This window comes from Lynx canadensis, chromosome B2 (genome assembly GCF_007474595.2).
Source record: "Lynx canadensis isolate LIC74 chromosome B2, mLynCan4.pri.v2, whole genome shotgun sequence".
In the NCBI taxonomy this organism is placed as follows: Eukaryota; Metazoa; Chordata; class Mammalia; order Carnivora; family Felidae; genus Lynx; species Lynx canadensis.
Genome location: NC_044307.1, coordinates 49609809 through 49633645, shown reverse-complemented (window position 1 = coordinate 49633645; position 23837 = coordinate 49609809). Strand labels below are relative to the sequence as shown.

General features: G+C 37.4%; 1 protein-coding gene across 1 annotated transcript in view; it reads left to right on the top strand.

Annotated features, from left to right (window-relative positions):
* Positions 1–23837, top strand: part of PKHD1 (PKHD1 ciliary IPT domain containing fibrocystin/polyductin) — a 486267-nt gene that overhangs the window by 426753 nt on the left and 35677 nt on the right. The window contains 3 exon segments of the mRNA XM_030315703.1: positions 9022–9157; positions 10141–10228; positions 18136–18243. Of these exon segments, the coding sequence (XP_030171563.1) occupies positions 9022–9157; positions 10141–10228; positions 18136–18243 (332 nt within the window).

Sequence of the window (23837 nt, the reverse complement as noted above, 5' to 3'; positions counted from 1 at the left end):
AAAAAAGAGACACTATCACATCATTAGGCATATCTAACTAATACATTGATTGCCTTTTTATATACAGAGCAACATATCCAAATGAAAGCTTAGCTAGTGTTTTTGTATCATATTTCAACTGACTTACAGTATAAATGGTTGTTCCTCTTCTGGACAGCACATTAATATATATGGGAGATATGAAAAGAAAACTTGAAGGGCTTTATGAATTGTTATAGAATTAAAAGATACTCTTAGTTAAGTGATTGTTCAGAATCTATTAAATCTTGGATATTTTTACCAACCACCAAACCTTCACCATGTTATCAATGTCATTATAACATAATGCATGGTAATGTGAAAAAAATTGCCAATGCATCTTAGCTTATGTTTAATCATTTTTCCTTTAGCCCAATTTCATTTAGATCCCACCAAGTTCTAACAAATATATTATATGTAGGTAACTAGAGAGGAGAAAATCCAGTCCACTGCTTAATTCTATTTAGATTTTACAATTCTTAGCTTTTCTAACAGGTCATCATCCCCAAACAACTGATTTTTGTATTATGTATAAAAAAAGACTCAGTGAATATTGAGCCTTTAACTAGAAGGAGAAGAAAAAGTCAGAGTAGAAGCAATGGAGGTATAGCAGAGGAAGCCCAGCCAAGAAAGTGGAACCAGCACAAGTTCAGGTACACACACATCTATGTGGGGGATATCATTCTGTTATGGAGAAGCGAGACAGCTTCAGAGATCAACTTTATGGCCCACCATCCATCATAGCCATTATGTTTTCACTTTTGACTCCGATATTTCTGATTTAATAAGAAACTGCTGAACATGTATATTATAGCATCGATTTTCTGTTGGGATGTGTTCCATTTCTCCATCTCTCTCTGTCCCTCTGGTATTTTAAGAGAGAGTTTCCAAACATAAGGTAAAAAGCAAATCTTCTGAAGATAAGGAAAAGCTGCTTCTTGAGTATATCTGAATAAATCTCTGCAGAATGAGAAATGCCTTGTCCTAAGGGACTGAATGAAAATTAACAAGATTTCCCCTGGTCCTAAGAATTGCACAATATGCTAAACAACCCTGAAGCCTTGTGGAAGCCTCAGGCCAGCCCTGTTTCTTTCAACTTTGATCAGTGTCTGTTGGGACTTCCATTGAACTCACCGGAGAGCCATTGACAAGCTAATGAACTGACCTTGAGACAGAAGAATCAGTATAGGGACACTTGCCTTTCAGTGAAAAGCACCAAGAATGTTGAGAGGTTCACTCTTGTTAACTTAATGGGTTTGTATGCATTTCAACAAATTGAGACCATGCTGGGCATTTAGTTTTCAAGGGGAGTACTACCAGCTTTCAAAAAACAATCAAAGGGGCTCCTGGGTGGCACAGTCGGTTAAGCGTCCGACTTCAGCCAGGTCACGATCTCGCAGTCTGTGAGTTCGAGCCCCGCGTCAGGCTCTGGGCTGATGGCTCAGAGCCTGGAGCCTGTTTCTGATTCTGTGTCTCCCTCTCTCTCTGCCCCTCCCCCGTTCATGCTCTGTCTCTCTCTGTCCCAAAAATAAATAAACGTTGAAAAAAAAATTCAAAAAGCAATCAACTTCTTATGGTGGGAGAGAAATGGAGTGCTCTCTACTTTTTAATTAAATAATATACAGTGAATTGGCCTCTCCTGGTCTTTATCCTCTTCTAGTGGCATCTGGATTTAAATTTTGTCTGCTTGGCTAAGTCAATTTCATGAACCTGTTTTCCATCTTCCAAAACTTCATTGACCTCTGTTGTCAATACTTCTGCCTTGCCTTCTTTGTATTTGTTAGTTTACACCGTTTATGCCCATGTTTTGCACCATTTTTATTTATTTTTGTTAAAGTCAGGTGTAGGGCAGGGTAAAGATAAGAGTCAGAAGCTAAAAAAATTTTAGCAGTTAAAGGCTTTATTGGGAACTAAGGTCTCTGGCGAGGTTCTGTGACTCAGGGAGAGAGAGAGAGAGGAGTCAGGGAAGTCGCGCCCAGGTGTGGTGGAGTGGGGTTTTTAAGCTGCAGCATTTGGGGGGGGGGGGGCTTTTTTCGCGCCAGGTCGTGAGTACCGCTTGGGTCTTTCCGTTGGGTAGCGCTGGCAAGATGGCCGTCCCCTCCACTGTGGTTCCAGGGACATCCTAAAAATTTTTTTTCTTTTAAGTAATTTCAGTGGAGTGTAGAGGGAGAGGGCACAGAGATAAACATAAGTTCAGTCTAGCTTTTTAAACTGACAGTTCTCTACAGGAGTCTTACTTATATATTTTATCCTTTATCTGGAATCCCAGAAAGACATATTTTATGTTCCTTACCTTTATTTCAGAAGAAACTTGATTTTTACTCTCTTAATTTTCTCTCCTTTCTCTTCTCTCTCCATTTCCTCTGCTTCATTACAAAAAAAAAAAAAAACAATTAAAAACACCTTTAAATATTCTTTGTCATACAGTAAAATTAAACATATCTGTATCTTTTATGGAAGTTTAATACTGAAATGCCAAAGCATTGGTGAAATTTCTAAAATGGACTTCCAAAGATGCATACTGCCCTTAGCCCAGGAAACTATGTGTATGGTCAGATTGCACTTTATTGAATATACTATGTTATGTGGCATGGTTGACCCTAAGATAGACTATCCAAGATTTTCAAGGTGGGCCCAAATAATAACATGAGCCCTTAAAACAAGAGAGCTTTCTCCTGCATGGCAGAATAGGAAGACAGAGAGATTCAAAGTGTGAGAAGGACCTAAAGTGTCACTGCTTTTAAGTTGGAAGGGATCACATGGGAAAAAAAGCAGGTGGAATGAGTAGAGAATGGACTTTGGCTGGCAGCCAGTGAGGAAACAGGGACCTTCATTCTATAGCCACAGGGAAATAACTTCCAGCAACAATCTGAATGAGTTTAGAAGTGGATTCTTCCTGAGAGGCTCCAGCAGTAAACCCAGCCAAGCCTGTCTGGAGTCTTGACCCACAACCCAAAGATAATACATTTGTATTATTTTAAGCCACTAAGTTTGTGTTAATTTGTTATGCAGCAGTAGAAACCCAATATGTTATCTCCAGTTACGCTCTCTGTTTATGACATTGCCATGATCCTTGGCTCCTGAAAACAGTTCTAGTGAAGGTGAGCAAGACATTAGAGGAGTGTATGTATGTGTGTTTTTGAGCCTATCAACTTAGTACCTTTTTAAGTTCCCTTACTGTGTGTAAGTAGCACTTTCCAGGCAGTCATAGAATAGAGAACTAGCTGAGACCATTGGTAAGACTAACAAGTCTATTGTCACTCAGTCTCATTTAGCATCTTCTCTTGTGCAACCACTCCATACCCCCTGGTCACCTGCTGTCTAGGAAACAGCTAGAACAGTATACAGTATAGTTCTTGTATACTGTTTCCTAGAAAAGCTACAAGAACTGTTTCCTAGCTGTTCTAGGAAACAGTATAAAGAACAGAATCCTTCTTTCAACACGGAAGGACGTTCTTCCCAAGACTGGCAGAATGTTCTTCCTGGAAGAGATTTCTGTACTGCCAGCTGCCTGTTTCCTCCTTCGTGACAAAATCACAGATCTGCCATGAAAGAATGTTTCTACGCTATTTCTTCTTTTCACTAGAATACAAATTCTCTGCTTTGTTAGGTGAATGGCAAAATTGTCACAATGGTATTTCATATATGTGGTTTTGTGGGAAAATGAGATGCTCTACATAGGCAAACCTTCCATTTAATTAAAAATTGTTCCTTTTGTCACTACATTCTTAAAAAACCTTCATCTCTTAAAGTAAAAACAAACAAAACAACAACAACAACATATTATCCAGCCTTATTAAATGGGAAATAATGTGGACCATTCACAGTTTTTATTGATGTTTCATGGTCATCGTTAAAACTATCATTTATTTCATAGCCCTGTTTCTTCAGTGATACCCTTCAGTACCATTGTTCTTACATTAAATGGCCCCAGACTGCTAAATCCTTGACTCCACTTCTGCAGGTTATATTTTTGTACAATTTTTCTTATAAATAGGATGTTAATTGTAATCCAGTGCTGCTGGATTACAATTAACCCATCACATCCACATGTAGTTTGAATCCCAAAACTAAACCATGCTACCTTAAAATCAAGTAACTAAGATTTCTGTGTACAGATGGCAAAGTTGGAGGTAAATATAATAAGGACTCATAAAAGCCTGCATTTCAATGTGTTTTATTTTCCAGACATTCATTGAACAGCTATTATGTCCAAAAAGTTATATGGCTCAAGTGAAAATGTAGAGATTTAAAATCCATGGGTAGGCAAAACAAACATTTGCAGAACTATTTAATAAGAATATGTTATCTGAAATCTCATTCTATATATAATTACAAAGAAATTGATTCAATATGAACCTGCTGCACCATTAATCTAGTTTTCCATAAAATTAACTTCAGTTATATTAACTTTAGTATATTTTTATCTGTATAACAGTTATTAGATGGTCAACACTTGAACTTACTAGTATGTTCCCAAGAGTGCCTATGAATAGTAAGTGATCATCAAATATTTGCTTCAAATAGTGAAATGTAACCTGTTTGGCTTTTCTGCTATCCTAATACTCCTGTGTAACCAATATCCCATATTAAATCTCATCCATTATATAGATCTTGGATCTTGCTTTCCTGATCAGACTAAGGCTACAGTACCCTAAGGCAAACAGGACATTTTGAATAGTTTGTGTGTGATCTTGATAAGTGCATTCAGAGTTTTCATTATCCCAGATAAGATAGTCATGATAAATTTATTATAAAATAGTACTTAAAATTTTTCATCTAAGATACTTAGGTTTTAACCATTCAATTGACCATGTTGGAAGATGTGCCATGTTTATTCTGTGTCTTTATTTACTCCTGGCACATTGCCACCTGTACCTAGGGTTGTTCAAATCTCAATTTGAAATGAGTAATTTCAAAGAACAACAAGTATAAGAGCATAGCAGTAGCACACCAATTGAGGGATGTACCAGAACTTGAAATTAGCCAGGCCAAGATAGGTAGTAGCTTTTCAGAGGCACGTAATGACCTAAGAGCAGAGGAAGTACATAGTGGGTACTGATTTGTCACAGTGTTAGTACAGTAACATGTATTGGGTGTTTACAGTATATAAGGTTTGGAACCACCATGTTACAATGCCAGAAGGAAACTGTCAGATCATAAGACATTTCTTCCCTCTTCTCTCCCTAGTACTTGACAGCAGCTAAAGGCATCTGGCTAATCTTAATAGGGAGCATAAGGACTATGAAATATAAGGAAAATGGTATGTGTGTCCTCTGAGAGATGGCCAGGAAAGTCATTCTTGCCTTACAAACTATATGGTGGAGGAGGGGGTGACTATGTTTCTCAGGGGCAGAGGCCATGGTGTTTTATTTATCTTTGCACATCTCACGGTGCCTAGAACAATGTTTGTACATAATAGAAGGGTTAAAATGTTTGTTAAACTGAGTCGATTAGAGAGCTTACTTTCTTCTGCCCCAGTGTGGAATCTTGAAAACTTTGGAATTCAAGCCCCCTCAGGATACATAGAGATTCTTCCCTGTCTAGCCTATTTAAAACAGGAATGAATGAAAATGCAGGACATCTGAAACATTTGATCAAAACATGGGGCACTATTATAGCAACCTGACTTAGTAACTTTGAGGAGGTGAAGTCTGAAGAAAGAATGAGGTACTATCTCTAAGGCCCCTACCCTCAGCCCATCCCCACAGGTCTTGCCCAGAGCCAGCTTTCAGTAGGATTTGTTTGTTTGCTTGCTAGGTTTGCCATGCAAATAGAAACAATCCCCTCCTCTACAGAGGAAGCATTTCGGGTCTGGCAGATTGAAAAGCAAGAGTTAGAGTGAATAGTGGTGATCTCAGAACTGGGAAACGTCTGTATTCTCTTGATCTTTACTTATTTTTTAGCTGGTACTTAAGCACTGAAGGGAAAAAAAATTCTTTCACATACCTGACTTGGTATTGGAAGCTGTTAAATAGCAGTTACAACTGGGAGGGTTGGAGGGAACTCTCCTCCCCCATTTTTTAAAGTTTGGCTGTAGGTCCTTCTGCCTGCAGGCTACAGTCACATTAGCAGTTGGAAATTGGATAACGACAGCACCATGACAAATCCAGGTTGCTTGCAATAAGTTGCTAATCCCTTTGCTTTAATATCGGAGCAGCGTATAATGATGTTTGGACATCACTCCAGTTTACTGACGACCCCACTGGGGCCAGCAATAGAACCTTACAACTGTCTAACAAGGCGTCAGGTGACTCCCGTCGTCACAGCAACGGACACTGGAATCTAATCTTCCCTCCATCCCTTCTAGCACCCAATAACGCCTAGATTATATAAGTGGCCCATCATTGCTTGGTAACTTGAATCAATTAACGTTAATTCGCACAATGCTATGATGTATTGTGATCACTTTCATTTCAGGGAAGGGGGAGAAATTGCTATAAGTCACCTAAAATGAGGTTGTCTGTGGTGCTGAGGTATTAATTGGGTGTCCATATTAAATGCAAAAGGAGCCCCATCGTGAAAGGAAAGTGGATGAGTGACTCTCTTGGCTGCTATTGACCTATCAGAAGAAGACAGTGCCCTTTTCCTTTGCTTTTATCTATTACAGTTTTCCCTATTGCGTGTCAAGTTGATGTATTATAAAAAATTCATTTGGTGACCTTTCACCCCCTTAGCAGATTAAACAATTTCACTTCGATGGCATCATTAACAGGACCCTGCATTTAATGATGATTTCTCTAAAAGGCCACGGAGATTCGATTTTAAGCTAACAGATTTATTGCACTATTATAACATATCGTAAAAAACTGTACCACCTACGGTCAGGTTTTAGGATAGAAACTGCTTAAGAGTTTATGTGGAGCTTAAAGTGGTATTACCTTGGGATATGCTGTAGCAGCAAGTCTCTGACCTCCAGTAAGATGCTGTTTACATTTAATAAGAGATGTTTGCTCACAATAAACTTTAAAGTGTGTCAGGGATAGGCCTTTCAGCGGGTGCTGAGACCGGTGGCTCCCATCTCTTCGTTTCCAGACATCACTGTACATGTGTCAGGATCTTTGGTGGGGTCTTCCAGCTTCTTTAACCGCATTGCTAGCCTGCACCCTATCCCACATGAGAAAGCATTTAAGAAATGGGTTAGGGGAGAGATAGGATCTTGTAACAATGTTAGAATTTTCCAATAACCTGGGCCCCATGGAAGGTTAGAATTAATAGCATGGATTTTAAAAATCCAATTTAAATTGTTCCCCTTAAAAAAAAAAAAAGGATCCTTACCCACTCAGGCTAAGCAAAGTAATAAATGAGATTAGGCTGGTGTATGTTGAATTCCCAGTGAGTGATTCTAGCACAGAGGTCAGGGCCTTAACTGGTAGATGACCAAAGGGGACTCTTAGAACCACATGTTCCCACTCTGTCCCCATTTCCCAGGAATCTTGGGGAAAGAGAAAGTGCTTCCTACAGAACCTTCATGGTTCCTGATCCACTCTATTTGCTCTTTCACTCTTTCCTCTTTTTGGGACTAATTGTCCCAAAAAGGGGCATACACCTGACATACACCTTCCATGTTAAATAAATATTTTATTTTTTTCTCTTTAGATAAGAGGGAAAAAAGGGTTAGGGAATAAAGTAGTTGACTTACAAGCATTCAGGGCAGGGTAGGCTACTCTTTTTTTTTTTTTCTTTTCTTTTTTTTAATCAAAGCCTTATTATACCTGACCTAGGCTATTTTGAGAACAAGTCAACAATGGATGCTCTATACTAGGGTGATATATGTGCTATATGATGTCTATATATCTCCATTCAATTGCTAGAAATCTATTGCATGACTGTGATACATAATATACAATAGACAATAAGATAATAGATATATAATGTATAATGTTCTTTTAATGAAGCTATCTTGGTCATCAGAAACACCAAAGCTTTGGTAAAAAGCTGTTTTGAGGTATCATGAATTACATAAGCATTTTGTTATATATATATATATATATTGCATTTATATTTATATTGCAAAATATATATATTTATTTATATATATAAATATTTATATATTTATATTGCAATATATATATATTGCATTTTATTGCTAAGTCACATCAGTTATTAATGTACTTGAAAGGTAAAAAATGATACAGCTCATTGGTTAACTGCTCTAGACCCTGATCATACACTTAACCATTTGTGAGACCTCTGGCAAGGCATTTAAGCCTTTGTGGGCCTCAGTCTCTTCATGTTTAAGTAGAAATACCTACATCACAGTGTTATTTTGAAGATGCAATGCATTTATATGTGGAAAGCTTAGAATAGCACCTGGTACACCATACGTGCTTGGCATATATTAATTTTCAGTTATTATTCTCCCTGAGGGCTTCATTCAATTAAAATACATTAATCAATTAATTCCACAGTTATTGAGCCTATTTAGTGCAAGCACACTGTGGAGAATGTAAATACGAAAGGGTTGTTGTTAGGATTAAATGAACTATTCCAAGTAACACAGCGCCGTTGCTGGAGCTTGCTGTCAGGCACCTCTGCCAACTTGTTACAATGACGTCATCTGGTGTCATAGAATCAGCCATGGTAGAAGTATTTATACCATCAAAATTGGAAAACACTACAAATCAGAGCCTTTGTGGGGAGAGCTGGTTTTTGAGCAGAGTAGTGAATATATCTGCACCTTCTAAATATTTTAGTCTGATAAGGCATTCTTGGGACTGATATTAATGAATGGTGACAAAATCTAAGTTCATAATTTGTGCTTCTCCCCACACCTCCCACACGCCCAGTCCATCCATTGCCCATGCTAAAAGCAAGCATAAACAATAAATATATAATTATTTTTTGGTTGTAAGATCATGTTTCCTATAGAGTGCATTACAAAGTTTCTAGAAGCAAAAGCAACTGCAAATATTTTCACTGGCAATAATGCATTATAGAAATAGTTATTGCCATGATATCCGTAACCTTATGGATTATTCTATTTTTGTCTATGCATGCCAGAAATACAAGCAGTTTTAAAACTAGGAATTTGATATACATTCGGCCCCATGCTCTCTCGGTTCTGGTCCAGCCTTCGGATGGAGAAGTGGGAAAGGAACTTAGGGTACAACCACAGCTTGTTTTTCTGGATAAGCAGGTAACTGGTTCATGGGTAACAACCTCTCTTTAGGGCTGGGAGCATGTCATATCTGGCACATGTTTTAGATTTCACCACCATGTCACACATTGACAGAGTGCCCCATGTGGTGTTTGCTGCACTGAGAACCTCTAATAATACTTTTGCCCTTTTGCCATCTTCCTTCCATCTCACACTTGGTTTCCTTCTACTTTCTCTGAGTGCCCAGAATGTGATCAAGAGTAAAAATCAAATCCTGATACTTTTCCTCCCCAGCCAAATTCTTGAAGCAGGTCTCTCATATCTTTTGGAGATCTAGCCTTCTCAAAGAAGTCATTTCATATGCTAATGAAGGAATTTATGCTACCACATCTGCATTATAGCTTTTTGCTATTTTAAATGATTTCTTTTATATGTGGTTAAGTAAATCATCAACAAAAGCGTCTGTGCTTAATTCTAATTTTAGTGTCCATGCCCTCTGATTCTAGTTTTTTTAATATTTATTTAAGTCATGGGAGTGGGGGAGAAGTAAAATGAGATAGTTGAATCAGCTTTCTACTCTTTATTGTAAAAATGTACCCCTGCCCTGTTGGCACAGAGAGGAAGACTGTGAGATTTAGGTCCACACTTGGAAACCTGTCCTTTTTGAAGTAATCTGACACTCGGCCAGTGTGGTCCTGCTCTCTTCTCTCAATCAAACCTTCCTTGTGAACCTTCAACACATAATACCACTCTCTTCTGTAAACTTAGCTTTCCTTTCTCCTCTTCACTAATCTGCCCAAACTTCTCCTTTGATAGTCTCCATTCTCTTTTCTTGATAAGCAAATTTTGATACGTTCTTAACATAAGACAGAAAATATTTATCATTTTCCTTCCTTTGCATGTCTCTGCTGAATATGTGTTTCATAAAAGATTCTGTCTGATTTTTTTTTTATGTTTTAGATAACTTCCCCAAGTTCTCTTCTCAATCTACTTCTCCCCACCTTATTTTTTTCTATTTCCAGAATCAGAGAATAGAGTCCTTGGGGCCTCCCTCAGAGCCTTGGGCCATTTCTGTTTCCCTGGAAGGGACATCAGATTCAGTGCTGAAAGGTAGGTACCTGTGACATTCAGAGACGTTAGTACTGCATCTGCAAGAAAATGTTTGCAACCACTAGAATTCATAGCAAGGTGAGTAATGGTCAATATCTTGGGTAATTTGGAAGAGATCTCCTTTTCCTCAGTCTAGAGTGCCATATCTGTAAAAAGGAAGAATTGGCTGGCATTAAATACTTAAGGAACTACCTCCTCTTCTGATGAAGGAACATTTTCGTAATATCTGTATCCTCAAAATGCTGTAAGAAAAAGGGTATGTCCCTCAGGACAAATGGTTCTGGTACTACAGTACCATGGACTGGCCCAGGGAGCAAGTCATAGGTATGATGTGGTTTCTGTGGAGAAACAGAAACACTCTCAATGTTACGAAGCATAAATGCAATGGCAAATGCAAACACCTGGCCCAGAGCAGGCCCTTAGAGTTTATTTTCCCCTCTCTACCATTCTTTGTCCTCTGTTGCCTTCCTGTTCACTCCTAGTACTGGTAGGTACTGGTAGCTTCATTTACTTTTCCTGGGGCTCGTGCATATAAAAATAAAAAATAAAATAAAAAAAAATAAAAGTAAAAATAACACCATTCTATTCTTTGTTTCTCTGAGTTTGATTATTTTAAATACTTCATATAAATGGAATCCTTCATATAAATGGAATTGTCCTTCTGTGACTAGCTTATTTCATTTAGCATCATGTCCTCAAGGATAATCATATTGTCACATATTTCCAGATTTCTTTTTTTAAGGCTGAATGGTTTGCTATTGTATGCATATATTGCATTTTTAAAATCCATTCATCTGTTGATGAATATTTAGATCATTTTCTTATCTTGGCTAGTATGAATAGCAGTGTGATGACCATGGAGGTTTGGATATCTCTTTGAGATACTGATTTCAATCCTTCTGGATAAATACCCAGAAGGACTTGCTGGATCATGTGGTAATTCTATTTTTATTTTTGTGAGGAACCTCCATACTGTTTTCCACATTGGCTGCACCATTTTGCATTCCCATAAACAATGTACAAGACTTATCGTTTCTCTACATCCTCACCGACACTTGCTGTCTTTCTTTCTTTCTTTTTTTTTTTTTTTAATAATAGCCATCCTAATAGGTGTGAGATTATATCTCATTGTAGTTTTGGTCTGCATTTCCCTGATGATTACGGATGTTGAGCATCTTTTCATATACTGTACCTGTTGGCCATTTGTAGGTCTTCTTTGGAGAAATGTGTGTTTGAGTCTTTAGCCTATTTTTAAAAATCAGGTTATGAGTTTTTGTGCTATTGAGATGCAAGAGTTTCTTATATATTTTAAAAATTAACACCTTATGAGGCATATATCTTATGAATATTTCCTCCCATTCTGTAGGTTGCCTTTTTACTCTGTTGATTGCTGTGCAGAAGCTGTTTAGTTTGACAAGTAATCCTACTTCTCTAACTTTACTTAACATGTCCATACTACCCAAAGTGATCTACAGATCCAGTGCAATCTCTACCAAAATACCAGTAGCATTTCTTACAGAAATATCAAAAGCAATTCTAAAATTTATATGGAACCACAAAAGATCCTGAATAGCCAAAGCAGCCTTGAAAAAGAAGAATAAAACTGAAAGTGTTACACTTTGTGGTTTCAGAGTAGATCACAAAACTATGGTAATTACAACAGTTGAGTACTGGCCTAAAGATAGACGTATAGATCAATGGAACAGAATGAAGACCCTAGAAATAAATTCACACCAAAAACATATGGCCAACTGATATGCAACAAGGGTGGCAAGAATACTTAATGAGGAAAGGACATACTTTTCAATAAATAGTGCTGGGGAACTGATATCCACATGGAAAAGAGTGAATTTGGAGCTTTATTTTATACCATACAGAAAAAGCAACTCAAAAATGGAGCAAAGCCCTAAACATAAGACCTGACAACTCCTAGAAGAAAATACATAGAGAAATCTTCTTGACATTGGTCTTGGCAATGATTTCATAGATATGACATTAAAAGCACAGGCAACAACTAGAAGCAAAATTAGAGGGTTGATAACTCTTTTAAAAAATCAGCTTATCAGATTCCTTATATACTTCATGAATTGGTTAGGACATTTCTATTGTTTTTGGGTTGCCTTTAATGCTTTTTACAAACTTGTAAATGACTTATTCACCAGTTCAAAATATCAGCTTATCTATAAAATTGCTGCCTTCCAAGAATAAGGCATGACTTTATGATTATTTCTTGCTCTAACCTGGCTAATGAGCCTAAGCTCTTTCACATGGATTCTGTAAAAAAAAAAAATTAATAAAATACTAAAATGTATGGGGAAAAGTCCATCATAGAAATACTAAATCTTGCCTCTCCTGCTAATTACATTTATTTTTTGGCCTAAACTGTTACTATCATCTGGTATGGAGCACCTGCTTCCCCTTTCATTCTTCTTGTCCTTAAAAAAGGAAACGTATGGGGCACCTGGGTGGCTCAGTTGGTGGTGTCCGACTTCAGCTCAGGTCATGATCTCACAATCTGTTGAGTTTGAGCCCCGTGTCAGGCTCTGTGTTGACAGCTCAGAGCCTGGAGCCTGCTTCAGATTCTGTGTCTCCCTCTCTCTCTGCCCCTCCCCTGCTCATGCTCTGTCTCTCTCTGTCTCAAAAATAATAAAAAAAAATTTTTTTTTAAAAAGGAAACCTATAAAATAATAAAGTTTCCAACTTAATGATCTATCATTCAACATAATTTTTCATGAATTAATCCCAGATATTTTTTACATCACTGTTTTTTTAGCTTATACATTTTGTTTTCCTGCAAAGTTACACAGTAATTCCAGAAAATAGAACTAGTCCCTTCTGAAAATTTTCTTAAGGAGGTAATTGACAGTTCATGAGTAGATATTCCATAGCTACAAAACTCTTACTGTTTCAGGCTTGTCTCATTCCGTTCTTCTCTTATTAGAGCTCTAAATTTGCCTGCTATATCTTTTCAAGTTGGCTTTCAACTATTCTGGCCTAAGAATTCCCTACTTTATCTACTTATTAAGAAACTAAATCTTTTCAGCCTGTGCTGTGTAATTTTCTCAAATTTCCATAGTCTTGTTACTCTCCTGAGCACACTATCCACTTTTTCTTTGTACAGTTTAATTTTATTTTATTTAAAAAACCTATTTTTTATTATTTTTTAAATGTTTATTTATTTTTGAGAGATAGAGCATGCACAAGCAGGGAAGGAGCAGAGAGAGACACACACAGAATCTGTCTAGCAGGCTCCAGGCTCCAAGCTCCAAGCTATCAGCCCAGAGCCAATGCAGGGCTCGAACCCACAAACCATAAGATCATTACTTGAGCCAAAGTCAGATGCTTAACCAACTAAGCCACCCAGGCACCCCTGAACAATGCAATTTTATTTTATTTAGAAAAAAATATTTTAATGTTTTTATTTATCTTTGAAACGGAGAGAGACAGAGCATGAGCAGGGGAGGGGCAGAGAGAGAGGGAGACACAGAATCTGAAGCAGGCTCCAGGCCCTGAGCTGGCAGCACAGAGCCTGACGCGGGGCTCCAACTCACGGACCGTGAGATCATGACCTGAGCTGAAGTCAGACGATTAACCGACTGAGCCACCCAGGCGCCCCATGAACAATGCAGTTTAAAGGCCCAGGCAATGCTGCTTATTTTGTGAGACTCATCTCATAGACTCTATATTTTCTATTCTTCCACTTACAGCAATGCATATTTTACTCACTTTTGGTGAAAGTAACACCCATATTGTTGACTCATATTTTTGCTCTTCTTGGTTATTTCTTTACTAACACAGTTAACTCTGAAACTCCTTAGGTTTAAAATCACAGGAAAAAGGACATCTCAAAATGTTCTCTGCACAAATTTGCAAAGTCAAGCCACATCATTAAGAAAGTAAGATAATTAAGCAAAGCTATCCAAGGTTGGCCAATGTGAAAATTAAACATTCAAAATTGCATTATGAGGTAGTTTTATTTCTTTTTAATTTTTATTTATTATTTTATGTTTATTTTTGAGAGAGAGAGAGAGAGAGACAGGGTGTCAGTGTGGGAGGAGCAGAGAGAGTGGGAGACACAGAATCTGAAGCAGGCTTCAGGCTCTGAGCTGTCAGCACAGAGCCTGATGCGTGAACTCATGAATGTTGAGATCATGACCTGAGCTGAAGTTGGACACTTAACTGACTGAACCACCCAGGCACCCCATTAGGTAGTTTTAAACTACCTGTTTTGGTGATGTCATTCGGTCCATTCTTCAATGCCTTTTAGCTGTTGCTGGCATTTTGGTGTGAAATTCATAAGATATAACAGTAATTCACTTACCTTCTGATCTTAAGACAACAGTGTCAAAAAAATCAATTTTTAGCTTTTTTCATGTTCTAATGTGTACATCAATTACCCTCACCTGGATACTGAAGCTCATCTACCCCTATTCTCTACTCCATATATTGCCCATATTCCATATCTTATCCACACTCCAAACCTTACACACACTCCATACCTGTCTTTGTCCTTTCAGGCTGCTATAACAGAACACCATGGACAAGGTGGCTTATAAACAAAGAAATTTATTTCTCATAGTTCTGAAGCTGGGAAGCCCAAGATCAAGGTGCTGGCAAATTTGGTGTCTGGTGAAGGCCTGCTTCCTGATTCATAGATGGCCATCTTCTCACTGTGTCCTCACATAGCAATAGGGGCAAAAGAACTTTCTGGATTTTTTTTTATGAAGGCTCTAATAATAATCACTCCCCAAAGGCCCCACCTCTTAATACCAACACACTGGAGATTAAGTTTCTACATTTGAATTTTAGACGCACAAAAATTTTCAGTCCATAGCAATACCATATATATACTCTATAACTTACCCATATCCAGTACCTTATTTATATTCCATGTCTTACCCATACTACATATCCTTAGTCATAGTTTGTATCTTGCCCATATTCCTTTTTAATATTGTGGTAAAATATATATAACATAAACTTGTTGTCATAACCATTTTTATATGTACAGCTCAGTTACCTATATTCCTTACCTTACTCATATTTCATACCTTTACTCATCCTTTGTAGTTTACTCATATTCTGTACTTTACTCATACTCCATAACTCACCATTCTTCATATATTACTATACCCACCACCTTACTCATACTCCCTTTTACCCATCCTCCATACCTTATTCTATACCATACCTTACTCATACCCCATGCTTTATTTTGCCCCACTCCTGACACCCTCCCCTAATCCTTTATTAGTTTTCTTTCACTTATCCCAAAGATATCCTCAATGAATAACTTAGAATCGTATTATGACCACGCAAAATGAATGAAATTGCTATTTTATTCAGTTAACAATGTCATGCTCAAGGTAGCTGAGTCACCTGGATTAGTATTGTCATCATTGTCCTCCTTGGAAGATCCACTGAAGAAGTATGAGGAATGAGCTGAAGTTGTTTCTATGCACACGTTTTTGTGTATGTCATGATGTACGGAAAAAATCTTTTGAAGTTTTGTGGTTTTAGAATGCCCACATCACCAAAACACCCTTTTTCATATGAGTGAAAGTATTTCTTGAAGCCATCATGAAATACTTCTCTTTAACTTCAGAAAGAGTGGAACCAAAATCATTTGGGATGGATTACCTGACTTATTCTAAGTATTTCCGGGAGAAACACAAAATAATAACAACAGAACCAGACCTATATGTCCAGTCTAAATCTTTTATTCTATAATTTAACTTTATGTTCTTTTGTCTCAGTGGGTCCTCCTCTATAAAAAGAAGGTTGTAATCTATTAACAAAAAAAGGGAATTTATATACTTGAGATAATTATTTATGGGTCCTATAAACCTTTCATATTTAATTATAGATCCTAGTTGTAGAAAAAATATGTTCTTAATATTTTTACAAAAAATAAAGTCTCAACATTAATGATGTAACAGTTTGCTAGTGTTATCAGGGTGAGAGGGATAGACATGGGGGAGAATTGGGGCTGAAAGGGATTTTGGAAACCATGTGCCCTGCAGAAACATATTCAGGTAACACTCCCTGGTAAGTCATGTAGTGAATTTCAATCTTGCTTCAAGCCTAGCACCCCATCTCATCCCAAGTTCCCTCAGCCAGTACATTGCTTATACCAGCTTGATCAGGGAGCCTGTCGATGGCATTTGTATATTTCACAATTACCATTCCAGTGATATGATGAACCCTGGAGTAATGTACTGTACTTGGCAGCAACTGCCTCAGCTTTTGGGCACATATGCTTCAAATCTGAGAATATCATAGATATATATGGGAATCTTTGTAGAGATCTCTGAGGCAAGCTGGTATTTAACACAAAAGCAAACCCATTTGGAGCTAAAACACTTACCATTAGGCAGTTTGGCGGCTGTTCTACGAGGCAGACTCACTGTGCTCGACGGACACATTTCGATTAAATGCTGCTTTGTATTCCTCCAAAGATGGGAACAATAAGGACGTTTGTCAAAGGAAAAACTGCAGCAAACGATTTCATGTTGAACATCTGTACTCTGCAGTTCATTGTTTGCAAGAGTTTATTGACCATAATTTTGATGCATATAGGTTTTAAAGAGTATAAACTGCATTTATCTTGGGCGCCTATCATTTATTTGAGGCTTGGCTTATTTATTTCCATTTTTTCTGGGCATTTTATTTATTTTGGGATGCTGAAGAGATGAAGGAAAAGATGTTTTTGAAAAAAGAAGTTTTAGTTAGCTCTGCAAAATTGATGAGGAAAGACAATGTTTCCACAAAAAGAATTAAGCAATTGAATTGAAAAATGTAACACTAAGCATATTATATCTTTATGATACCTTTCAGCCTTAAAGATCTCAAACCAATTTATAAACTTTAAGACCACTCTGCTAACTCATTGTCCGTCATATCAATCATAGTGACATTTCCAGAGTGAACTGTAGCAGCTGTTAATTAGCAAAGTAATTTGAGGGTGGTGGAGTCAGAAGACTAATTAATGGCACTGTGAATGTGATCCTGAGTTAAGTTGCCTTCTTTCACTTTATAAATGGATGGCCTATTGTCAGAAGATGTAAACTTTCTTTTTTTGCATTTTATTCATGGAAACCATAGCCCAGACGATCCAAGTTGTTAAATCAGGACAGCCTTTATTAGTCATGATTTGATGCATTTCTGTGGTTCTACTCTATTGACCTAACTCTGCCATCACATAAACTACAGATCCCTTGAATAGAAGAGAGGCAGAGCCTACAAACTGACCACCTGGATGATAATAGACTTTCTTTCTTGACAGACATTCATTGGTATAATAGTTAATGTATAGTAGTGGTTAAGAATGCAAACCCTAAAATCAGGCAGATTTGGGACTATAACCTCAGTTCCAAGTAATGTCACCTTTTATAAGATTATCTATTTCCTAGATAATAATAGCATATTTTATAGGGTTGTTAGCAGTTTATTTAAAATGATGTATATAAAGCACAGTCTGGCATAGTAAACTTTAAATTACTGTTATTACTCTATCTTGAATTATTAGGTTCTTTTTTTTTTAATGTTTATTTTTGAGAGAGAGAGAGACAGAGAGCATGAATAGGGGACGGGCAGAGAGAGAAGGAGACCCAGAATCAGAAGCAGGCTCCAGGCTCTGAGCTGTCAGCACAGAGCCCGACGTGGGGCTCAAACTCACAGACTGTGAAATGACCTGAGCCTAAGTCAGACATTCAACCGACTGAGACACCCAGGTGCCCCATGGATTATTTTGTTCGAAGACTTATCTAAGAAAAGCCTGATGGATTTATTTCTTTAATTAAATCTTTTTTTCTCCATTATTGTCCAATTGCCTCTTTATAGAGAAGACTTGAAGAAACTGCTCTTGATAAGTAACTAACATTTACTTTTTGTTCCTGTGTTTGTAGGGTGTACTCAGGCAGAAAGTCAAGATGGTTATGTGAGCTTCTCCAACTTGGCAGTTTTGATCTCTGGGTCAAATTGGCACTTTATTTTTACTGTCACTTCCCCTCCAGGTAATATCAGCACAGTGTGTTTTTACTATCTGTTTCTTTTTTTAAAAATAGCCCCTTCTCCTTTATAATGGGAATAGCTCCTATCATGAATAAGAAGACATCACAGTTTAGAGGGAAAAAAAATCACTTGGTTATATCATTAAGGTGTGAGAAGCAAGAACACATGTAGAAATTAAGCCTCAGGAGAATTCTGTTGAAGAAGAATCCAAATATACATTTTCTTCTAGTTGTGAAAATTCACTTTGAATGGGTGGGCTTTTTTTATTATTATTTCTATGACATGTGATGGCATGTAGCTGGGTATTAATTAGAAAATTTTAATTGATAAGAAAGAGAGTCATGGGATATTAAGTATTATGAAATCTTATCTTTTAGTTCTGCCCTCCTCATCCACTGCATCCCCCCAATTCCATTAATGACAACCATACCTATTTAAAATCCTGGTACTTTTGTAAAACCTTTTTTAAGTTTATTTGTTTTTTGAGAGAGAGAGAGAGAGAGAGTGAGCAGGGGAGGGCCAGAGAGAGGAGAGAGAGAGTCGCAAGCAGGCTTTGCACTGTCGTCACAGAGCCTAATGCGGGGTTCAAACTCACAAACGCTTTGAGATTGTAACCTGAGCCAAAATCAAGAGTAAGATGCTTAATGGACTGAGCCACCAAGGCCCTCCAAAATACTGGTACTTTAGAAGTACAGGTATCAGGTGTGTGTAAATTGCTTGTATGCTTCTTCTTGACAAAACCTTAAAAAGAAATCTTCTCCCTTCTGAAGTGTTCTTGACAATTTTTGCTTTATTAGAGGATAATACTACTTAGTAAGTTTGAAGTAGGTAACATATTAATTAAACTTCAAATGAGTCTATGCAAAACACTCCTTCACATTTCCATGAAGGGTAGAGCCAAGTTTCCTCCTACAGAGAATGAGTAGTGAGAATGGATTTCTTTCTTTCTTTCTTTCTTTCTTTCTTTCTTTCTTTCTTTCTTTCTTTCTTTCTTTCTTTCTTTCTTTCTTTTGAGAGTGTAGATTTTGACATCCTCTTTTTAAAATATGGAGCTCTAACAGAGACAGAATAATCCACTGAAAAGAAGATTTAACTCTTCTATTTATTATTGCATGTTTACCAGAAAAAAATTCTTCCCTAAGAGAGCATCAAAAAGAATTCTAAAAATGCTAACACCATATTTGAACTAAACAAATACATATTTATAATCAATTATTAATTTGGGTCAGGAAAATTAGTCTGATACTAAAGCCATGCAACTGGGGGAAGGCTGGGTGGCTCAGTCATAATCTCACAGTTCTTGGGTTCAAGCCCCACATCGGTCGGACTCTGTGCTGACAGCTTAGAGCCTGGAGCCTGCTTCAGATTCTGTCTCCCTCTCTCTCTGCCCCTCCCTTGCTCATGCTCACTCACTTTCTCTCTCTCTCTCTGTCTCTCAAAAATAAAAAAAAAAAACTAATTAAAAAATAAAGCTATGCAACTGTGGAAAACAGTTAATGTACAGTGCGATAATACATTTGAACAACATTGCTGGATTTAAACCAGTTAGTTAGTGGAGATGGTCAGGAAATCCCATATTTTGATGTGAGATATCCTGAAGACCAACCATGAATGCTTAATTAAGGCCACATATTAGTTCTCCCTCATGAAACTTCGATTCAAACTGTCACAGTATATTTTTCAAAAAGTGAAAATGTGGCTTTTGTGAATCAGCATTTGTCAAGAAGTTCCTTAACTCACCTAGTGAGAGTACCAGGAAGATGGCAACCTGGTTTCAAGAGCATTTGAGAATACCATAATAAAAAGCATTAAAAAAAGAACATTTGAGGGATATCAATCACATAGCCAGCCAGCTGAGATAAGTATACCACACTGGATACAGAACAATAAAGCTGTAACCTCTGTGGTTACGTGTCTACAGATATCATTTGCATCTTCACTGGGACAAAAATCATTTACAGCTTACCAATCTTCTACAAGTTAACAAGACTGGGCCTAATTAATATTAAATATTTTTTTAAAAAAACCCTATGTTCTATAGAATTTGATAACCTTGAATGGGCCTGTTTGAAAATGCTCTGGTATGACATTGATAAGATCTGTAATCACTTTTTTACCTGAATTCTAAGTCTTAGATAGTTTTTCTGCACAAAGGGAATACCTTCTAAGGTCAAGTATATTATTCTTAATATTAATTTTGCAGGGAAGATATCCTTTTAAGTACCTATCAAAGTGTCCTTATAGAAGTACAGTTTTGTGGCAATACATGTTCAGTGTTCTTGACCATGGAATCCCCAAGTATGTCTTTTAAAGAGTAACATGTGCAGAGCTGGATAATTTATCCCAGATTTGTCCGATTATTTGAAGGTCCTTTGTCCTTACATTTCCTCTGTCCTTAAATTTCCAAGACTAACTAAATATTTCATCAAGATTATTTTAAGGAGTAAGTTAGAAAGCCAAATGTAAAACATGGTGGATCTCAGTAACACTTGTGATTTTGAGCCGTCTGTAGTGTTCCCATTTACTAGACGGCTACTTTATTTTAGGTTTCACTGTAACTTGTAAAAGAGGCTGAGGAATTATCTTGAGAAGTTTTTCTTTAGTATTTCTCCTTAAATTATTCTTCATAATTCTCAAAACCAAGACTGAGGTGAGGGTCTGTCAGAATGAGCTTTACAAAGTTTACATTAGAAGAGAACAGATGGAAGATAGAAAACAAGTATTTTAGAAGGGTAAATCATTACTCCTATTGTAGAACTATAGAAATGGAGGAACTGAGAAACTAACTAGGTCTGACCAAATGTGTTATAGGATCCTCACAAGTCTGTCTAATATGTTGACTCGTCCAGCTCATTTGTTCATATCTGAACGTCCTGAGACACTGCCAAGAGTGAAGGGTTTACGTGTTTATCCCACTGACTTCCCACCCTGCCTTTCCCCATTCATTAATACTACCGTGGTCTAGCTGTGCTTTCTCTGAGCATTCCTTGGAGCCAGGGAGTTCTTAGGGGGTCCTCGGGGACTACTGGGACCTAGGGACCTAAGGATGCCCCTTGCCACCAAATCCAGAGAATCTCGGCTTGTAGTTGCTATTTCCATGCCTGGAATACTCTTTCTCCTGAAATGCACAGGGCTCATGCATCATTCCACTCAGGTTTCTTCCAAAGGTCACTTCCTCCGAGAGGCTTTTTCTGCATCACTCAGTCTATGCCACCACCATTCCCAACCCTGTCCATCTCCGGTCTTTCTCTGTCTGCCAGCCTCTCTCTGGTCTCCTTTACAGCACTTACTGCCACCTGGCATCAGGGTATCAGTGCATTTGCTTGTTCATCCACTGCCCATGTGCTCTGTCCCCTATGAGAAGTGACATTCCAGAAAGGACAGGAATTCTGCTTAGTTCAGTACTGTATGTTCAGAGAGTAGAAAAACTTGGCACATCATAGGCACAACTATTTGTTTATGAGTAAGTGAAGACATTGAGATTACATCTAAGATTACACTTTTGCAATGTTCAGCTACTGGTGGGCTCTACCCTTAGACCCAGGTATTTCTCTGGGCTTATAAGCTAGCATCACTGACTTCAGCCCCTCTTCCATTCTTTGTTTTCTAAACACTACCATGTCCTGATCTTCTATATCCCACTTGGTTCATGTCACTTCTCAGCTCAGAGTTTTTCCTTCTGTGACACCTCACTGCCTTCAGAATATAGTCAAGGGCCTTACAGCTGACATTTACTGCCTACCAAAATTTATCTCAAATGCTTCCCAGCATTAATTCCCAGTGGTTTTCAACACTAATTTCCTAAACAATTTTCTTTTTTCTCCTTTATGCATTTATTTGTTCAGCCTTCAAAGATCCACTTAGATACTCTCTCTGTTGAGATGCTTTCCATGACCACATTGATGGAAAATATCCCCCTCCAGAGTAATTGATTGGCCTTATTCTGTTGGCATGTGTCACATTCTGACTTGTATAACAAGTGTTTGTACATACATCTCATTTTATTTACTAGCTTGTAAATATCTTCACAATGAGAACACTTATCCACTTAGCAAAGTAAACAATTACTGAGCAATCATTGGAAAATGGATAAAAGAATGAGGAATTTTGTTTTACTTGTGCAAATCCCCAGTAAAATCTATTCCCCCGTCTCTGGCCTAGATTTATCTTATTCAGATGCTCATAAAAAGCAACTAATTAATAACAAACAAGCCAAGTATGTCTCAAGTATAAGATGTACACACAGGAGAACCATTTCTAGCTAATTTGGTTATGGTAGCTTTGGGACTGAGTCAGCCAGGAGTCAAGAGACTGAAAACCTGACTGTGACTTTCAATCAAATCATCAGATTCAGCCCAAGGAAAGCACAACAAAGAAAAACACAATGTTTCCTAGAGTAGGAAAATAAAAACTCTGTTTTTTTTCCTGTGCTATTTAGATAAAAGCAGAAGTTTGGTATTGGTTGGTTTGTTTTAAATGTGCTACTTAAAAATCGTTGGTTAGCACTAACTCATGTCCGTAGGCAAGCTTTTTTTTTTAACTTTTCATTTTTATATTGAGGTATAATTGGCATATGAGAAACCATACATATTTGAAACATACAGTTTCATAAATTTTGATGACTATAATATTCCCACAAAAACATCGCCACAATTAAGATAATGAACATATCTATCACCCTCAAAATTATAGGCAAAATTAAAAATTATTCTATTTAAATAACATACAGTATTTCTATATGTTTTTATCAATTCAAATGCATTAATAGATTCATGTAATCACCACCACAATCAGGATATAGAACATTTCCAAAAAATGGGGCACCTGGCTGGCTCAGTTAAGTGATCAACTCTTGATCTAGACTCAGGTTGTGATCTCATGTTGGTGAGATTGAGTCCTGCATCAGACTCTGTGCTGACAGCACTGAGCCTGCTTGGGATTCTCTCTCTCCCTCTCTCTCTGCCTCTCCCAACTGGTGCAAGCTCACTCATTCTCTCTCTCTCTCATAAATAAATAAATAAATAAATAAATAAATAAATAAATATTTAAAAAAGAACATTTCCAAATAACCTCCCTTATTTTATTCCTCAGTCCTCACATTCTCCTTTCCACTACCACTAATCTCTAACAACTACTTATCTGTTAGTTATCTCTATCATTTGGTCTTTTCTACAATGTCCTATAAATGGAATCAAAGTATGTACCCTCTGAAGATACACTTCTCTCACTCAGTATAATGCCTTTGATGTTCAAACCTGTTGTTACTTTTTTATTAATAGTCTTTCTCTTTGTTTCCTTCCTTCTTCCTTCCTTCCTTCCTTCCTTCCTTCCTTTCCTTTCCTTTCCTTTCCTTTCCTTTCCTTTCCTTTCCTTTCCTTTCCTTCCTTCTTTCCTTCCTTCCTTCCTTCCTTCCTTCCTTCCTTCCTTCCTCTCTCCCTCCCTCCCTCCCTCCCTCTCTTTCTCCCTCCCACTCTATCTTCATTCCTTCCTCCCTTTCCTTTCCTTTCCTTTCCTTTCCTTTTTTCTCTTCTTTCTTTTTCTTTCTTTCTGTTTCTTTTATTTCTTTCCCTCCCTCCTTTTTTCTTTTCTTTTTCTT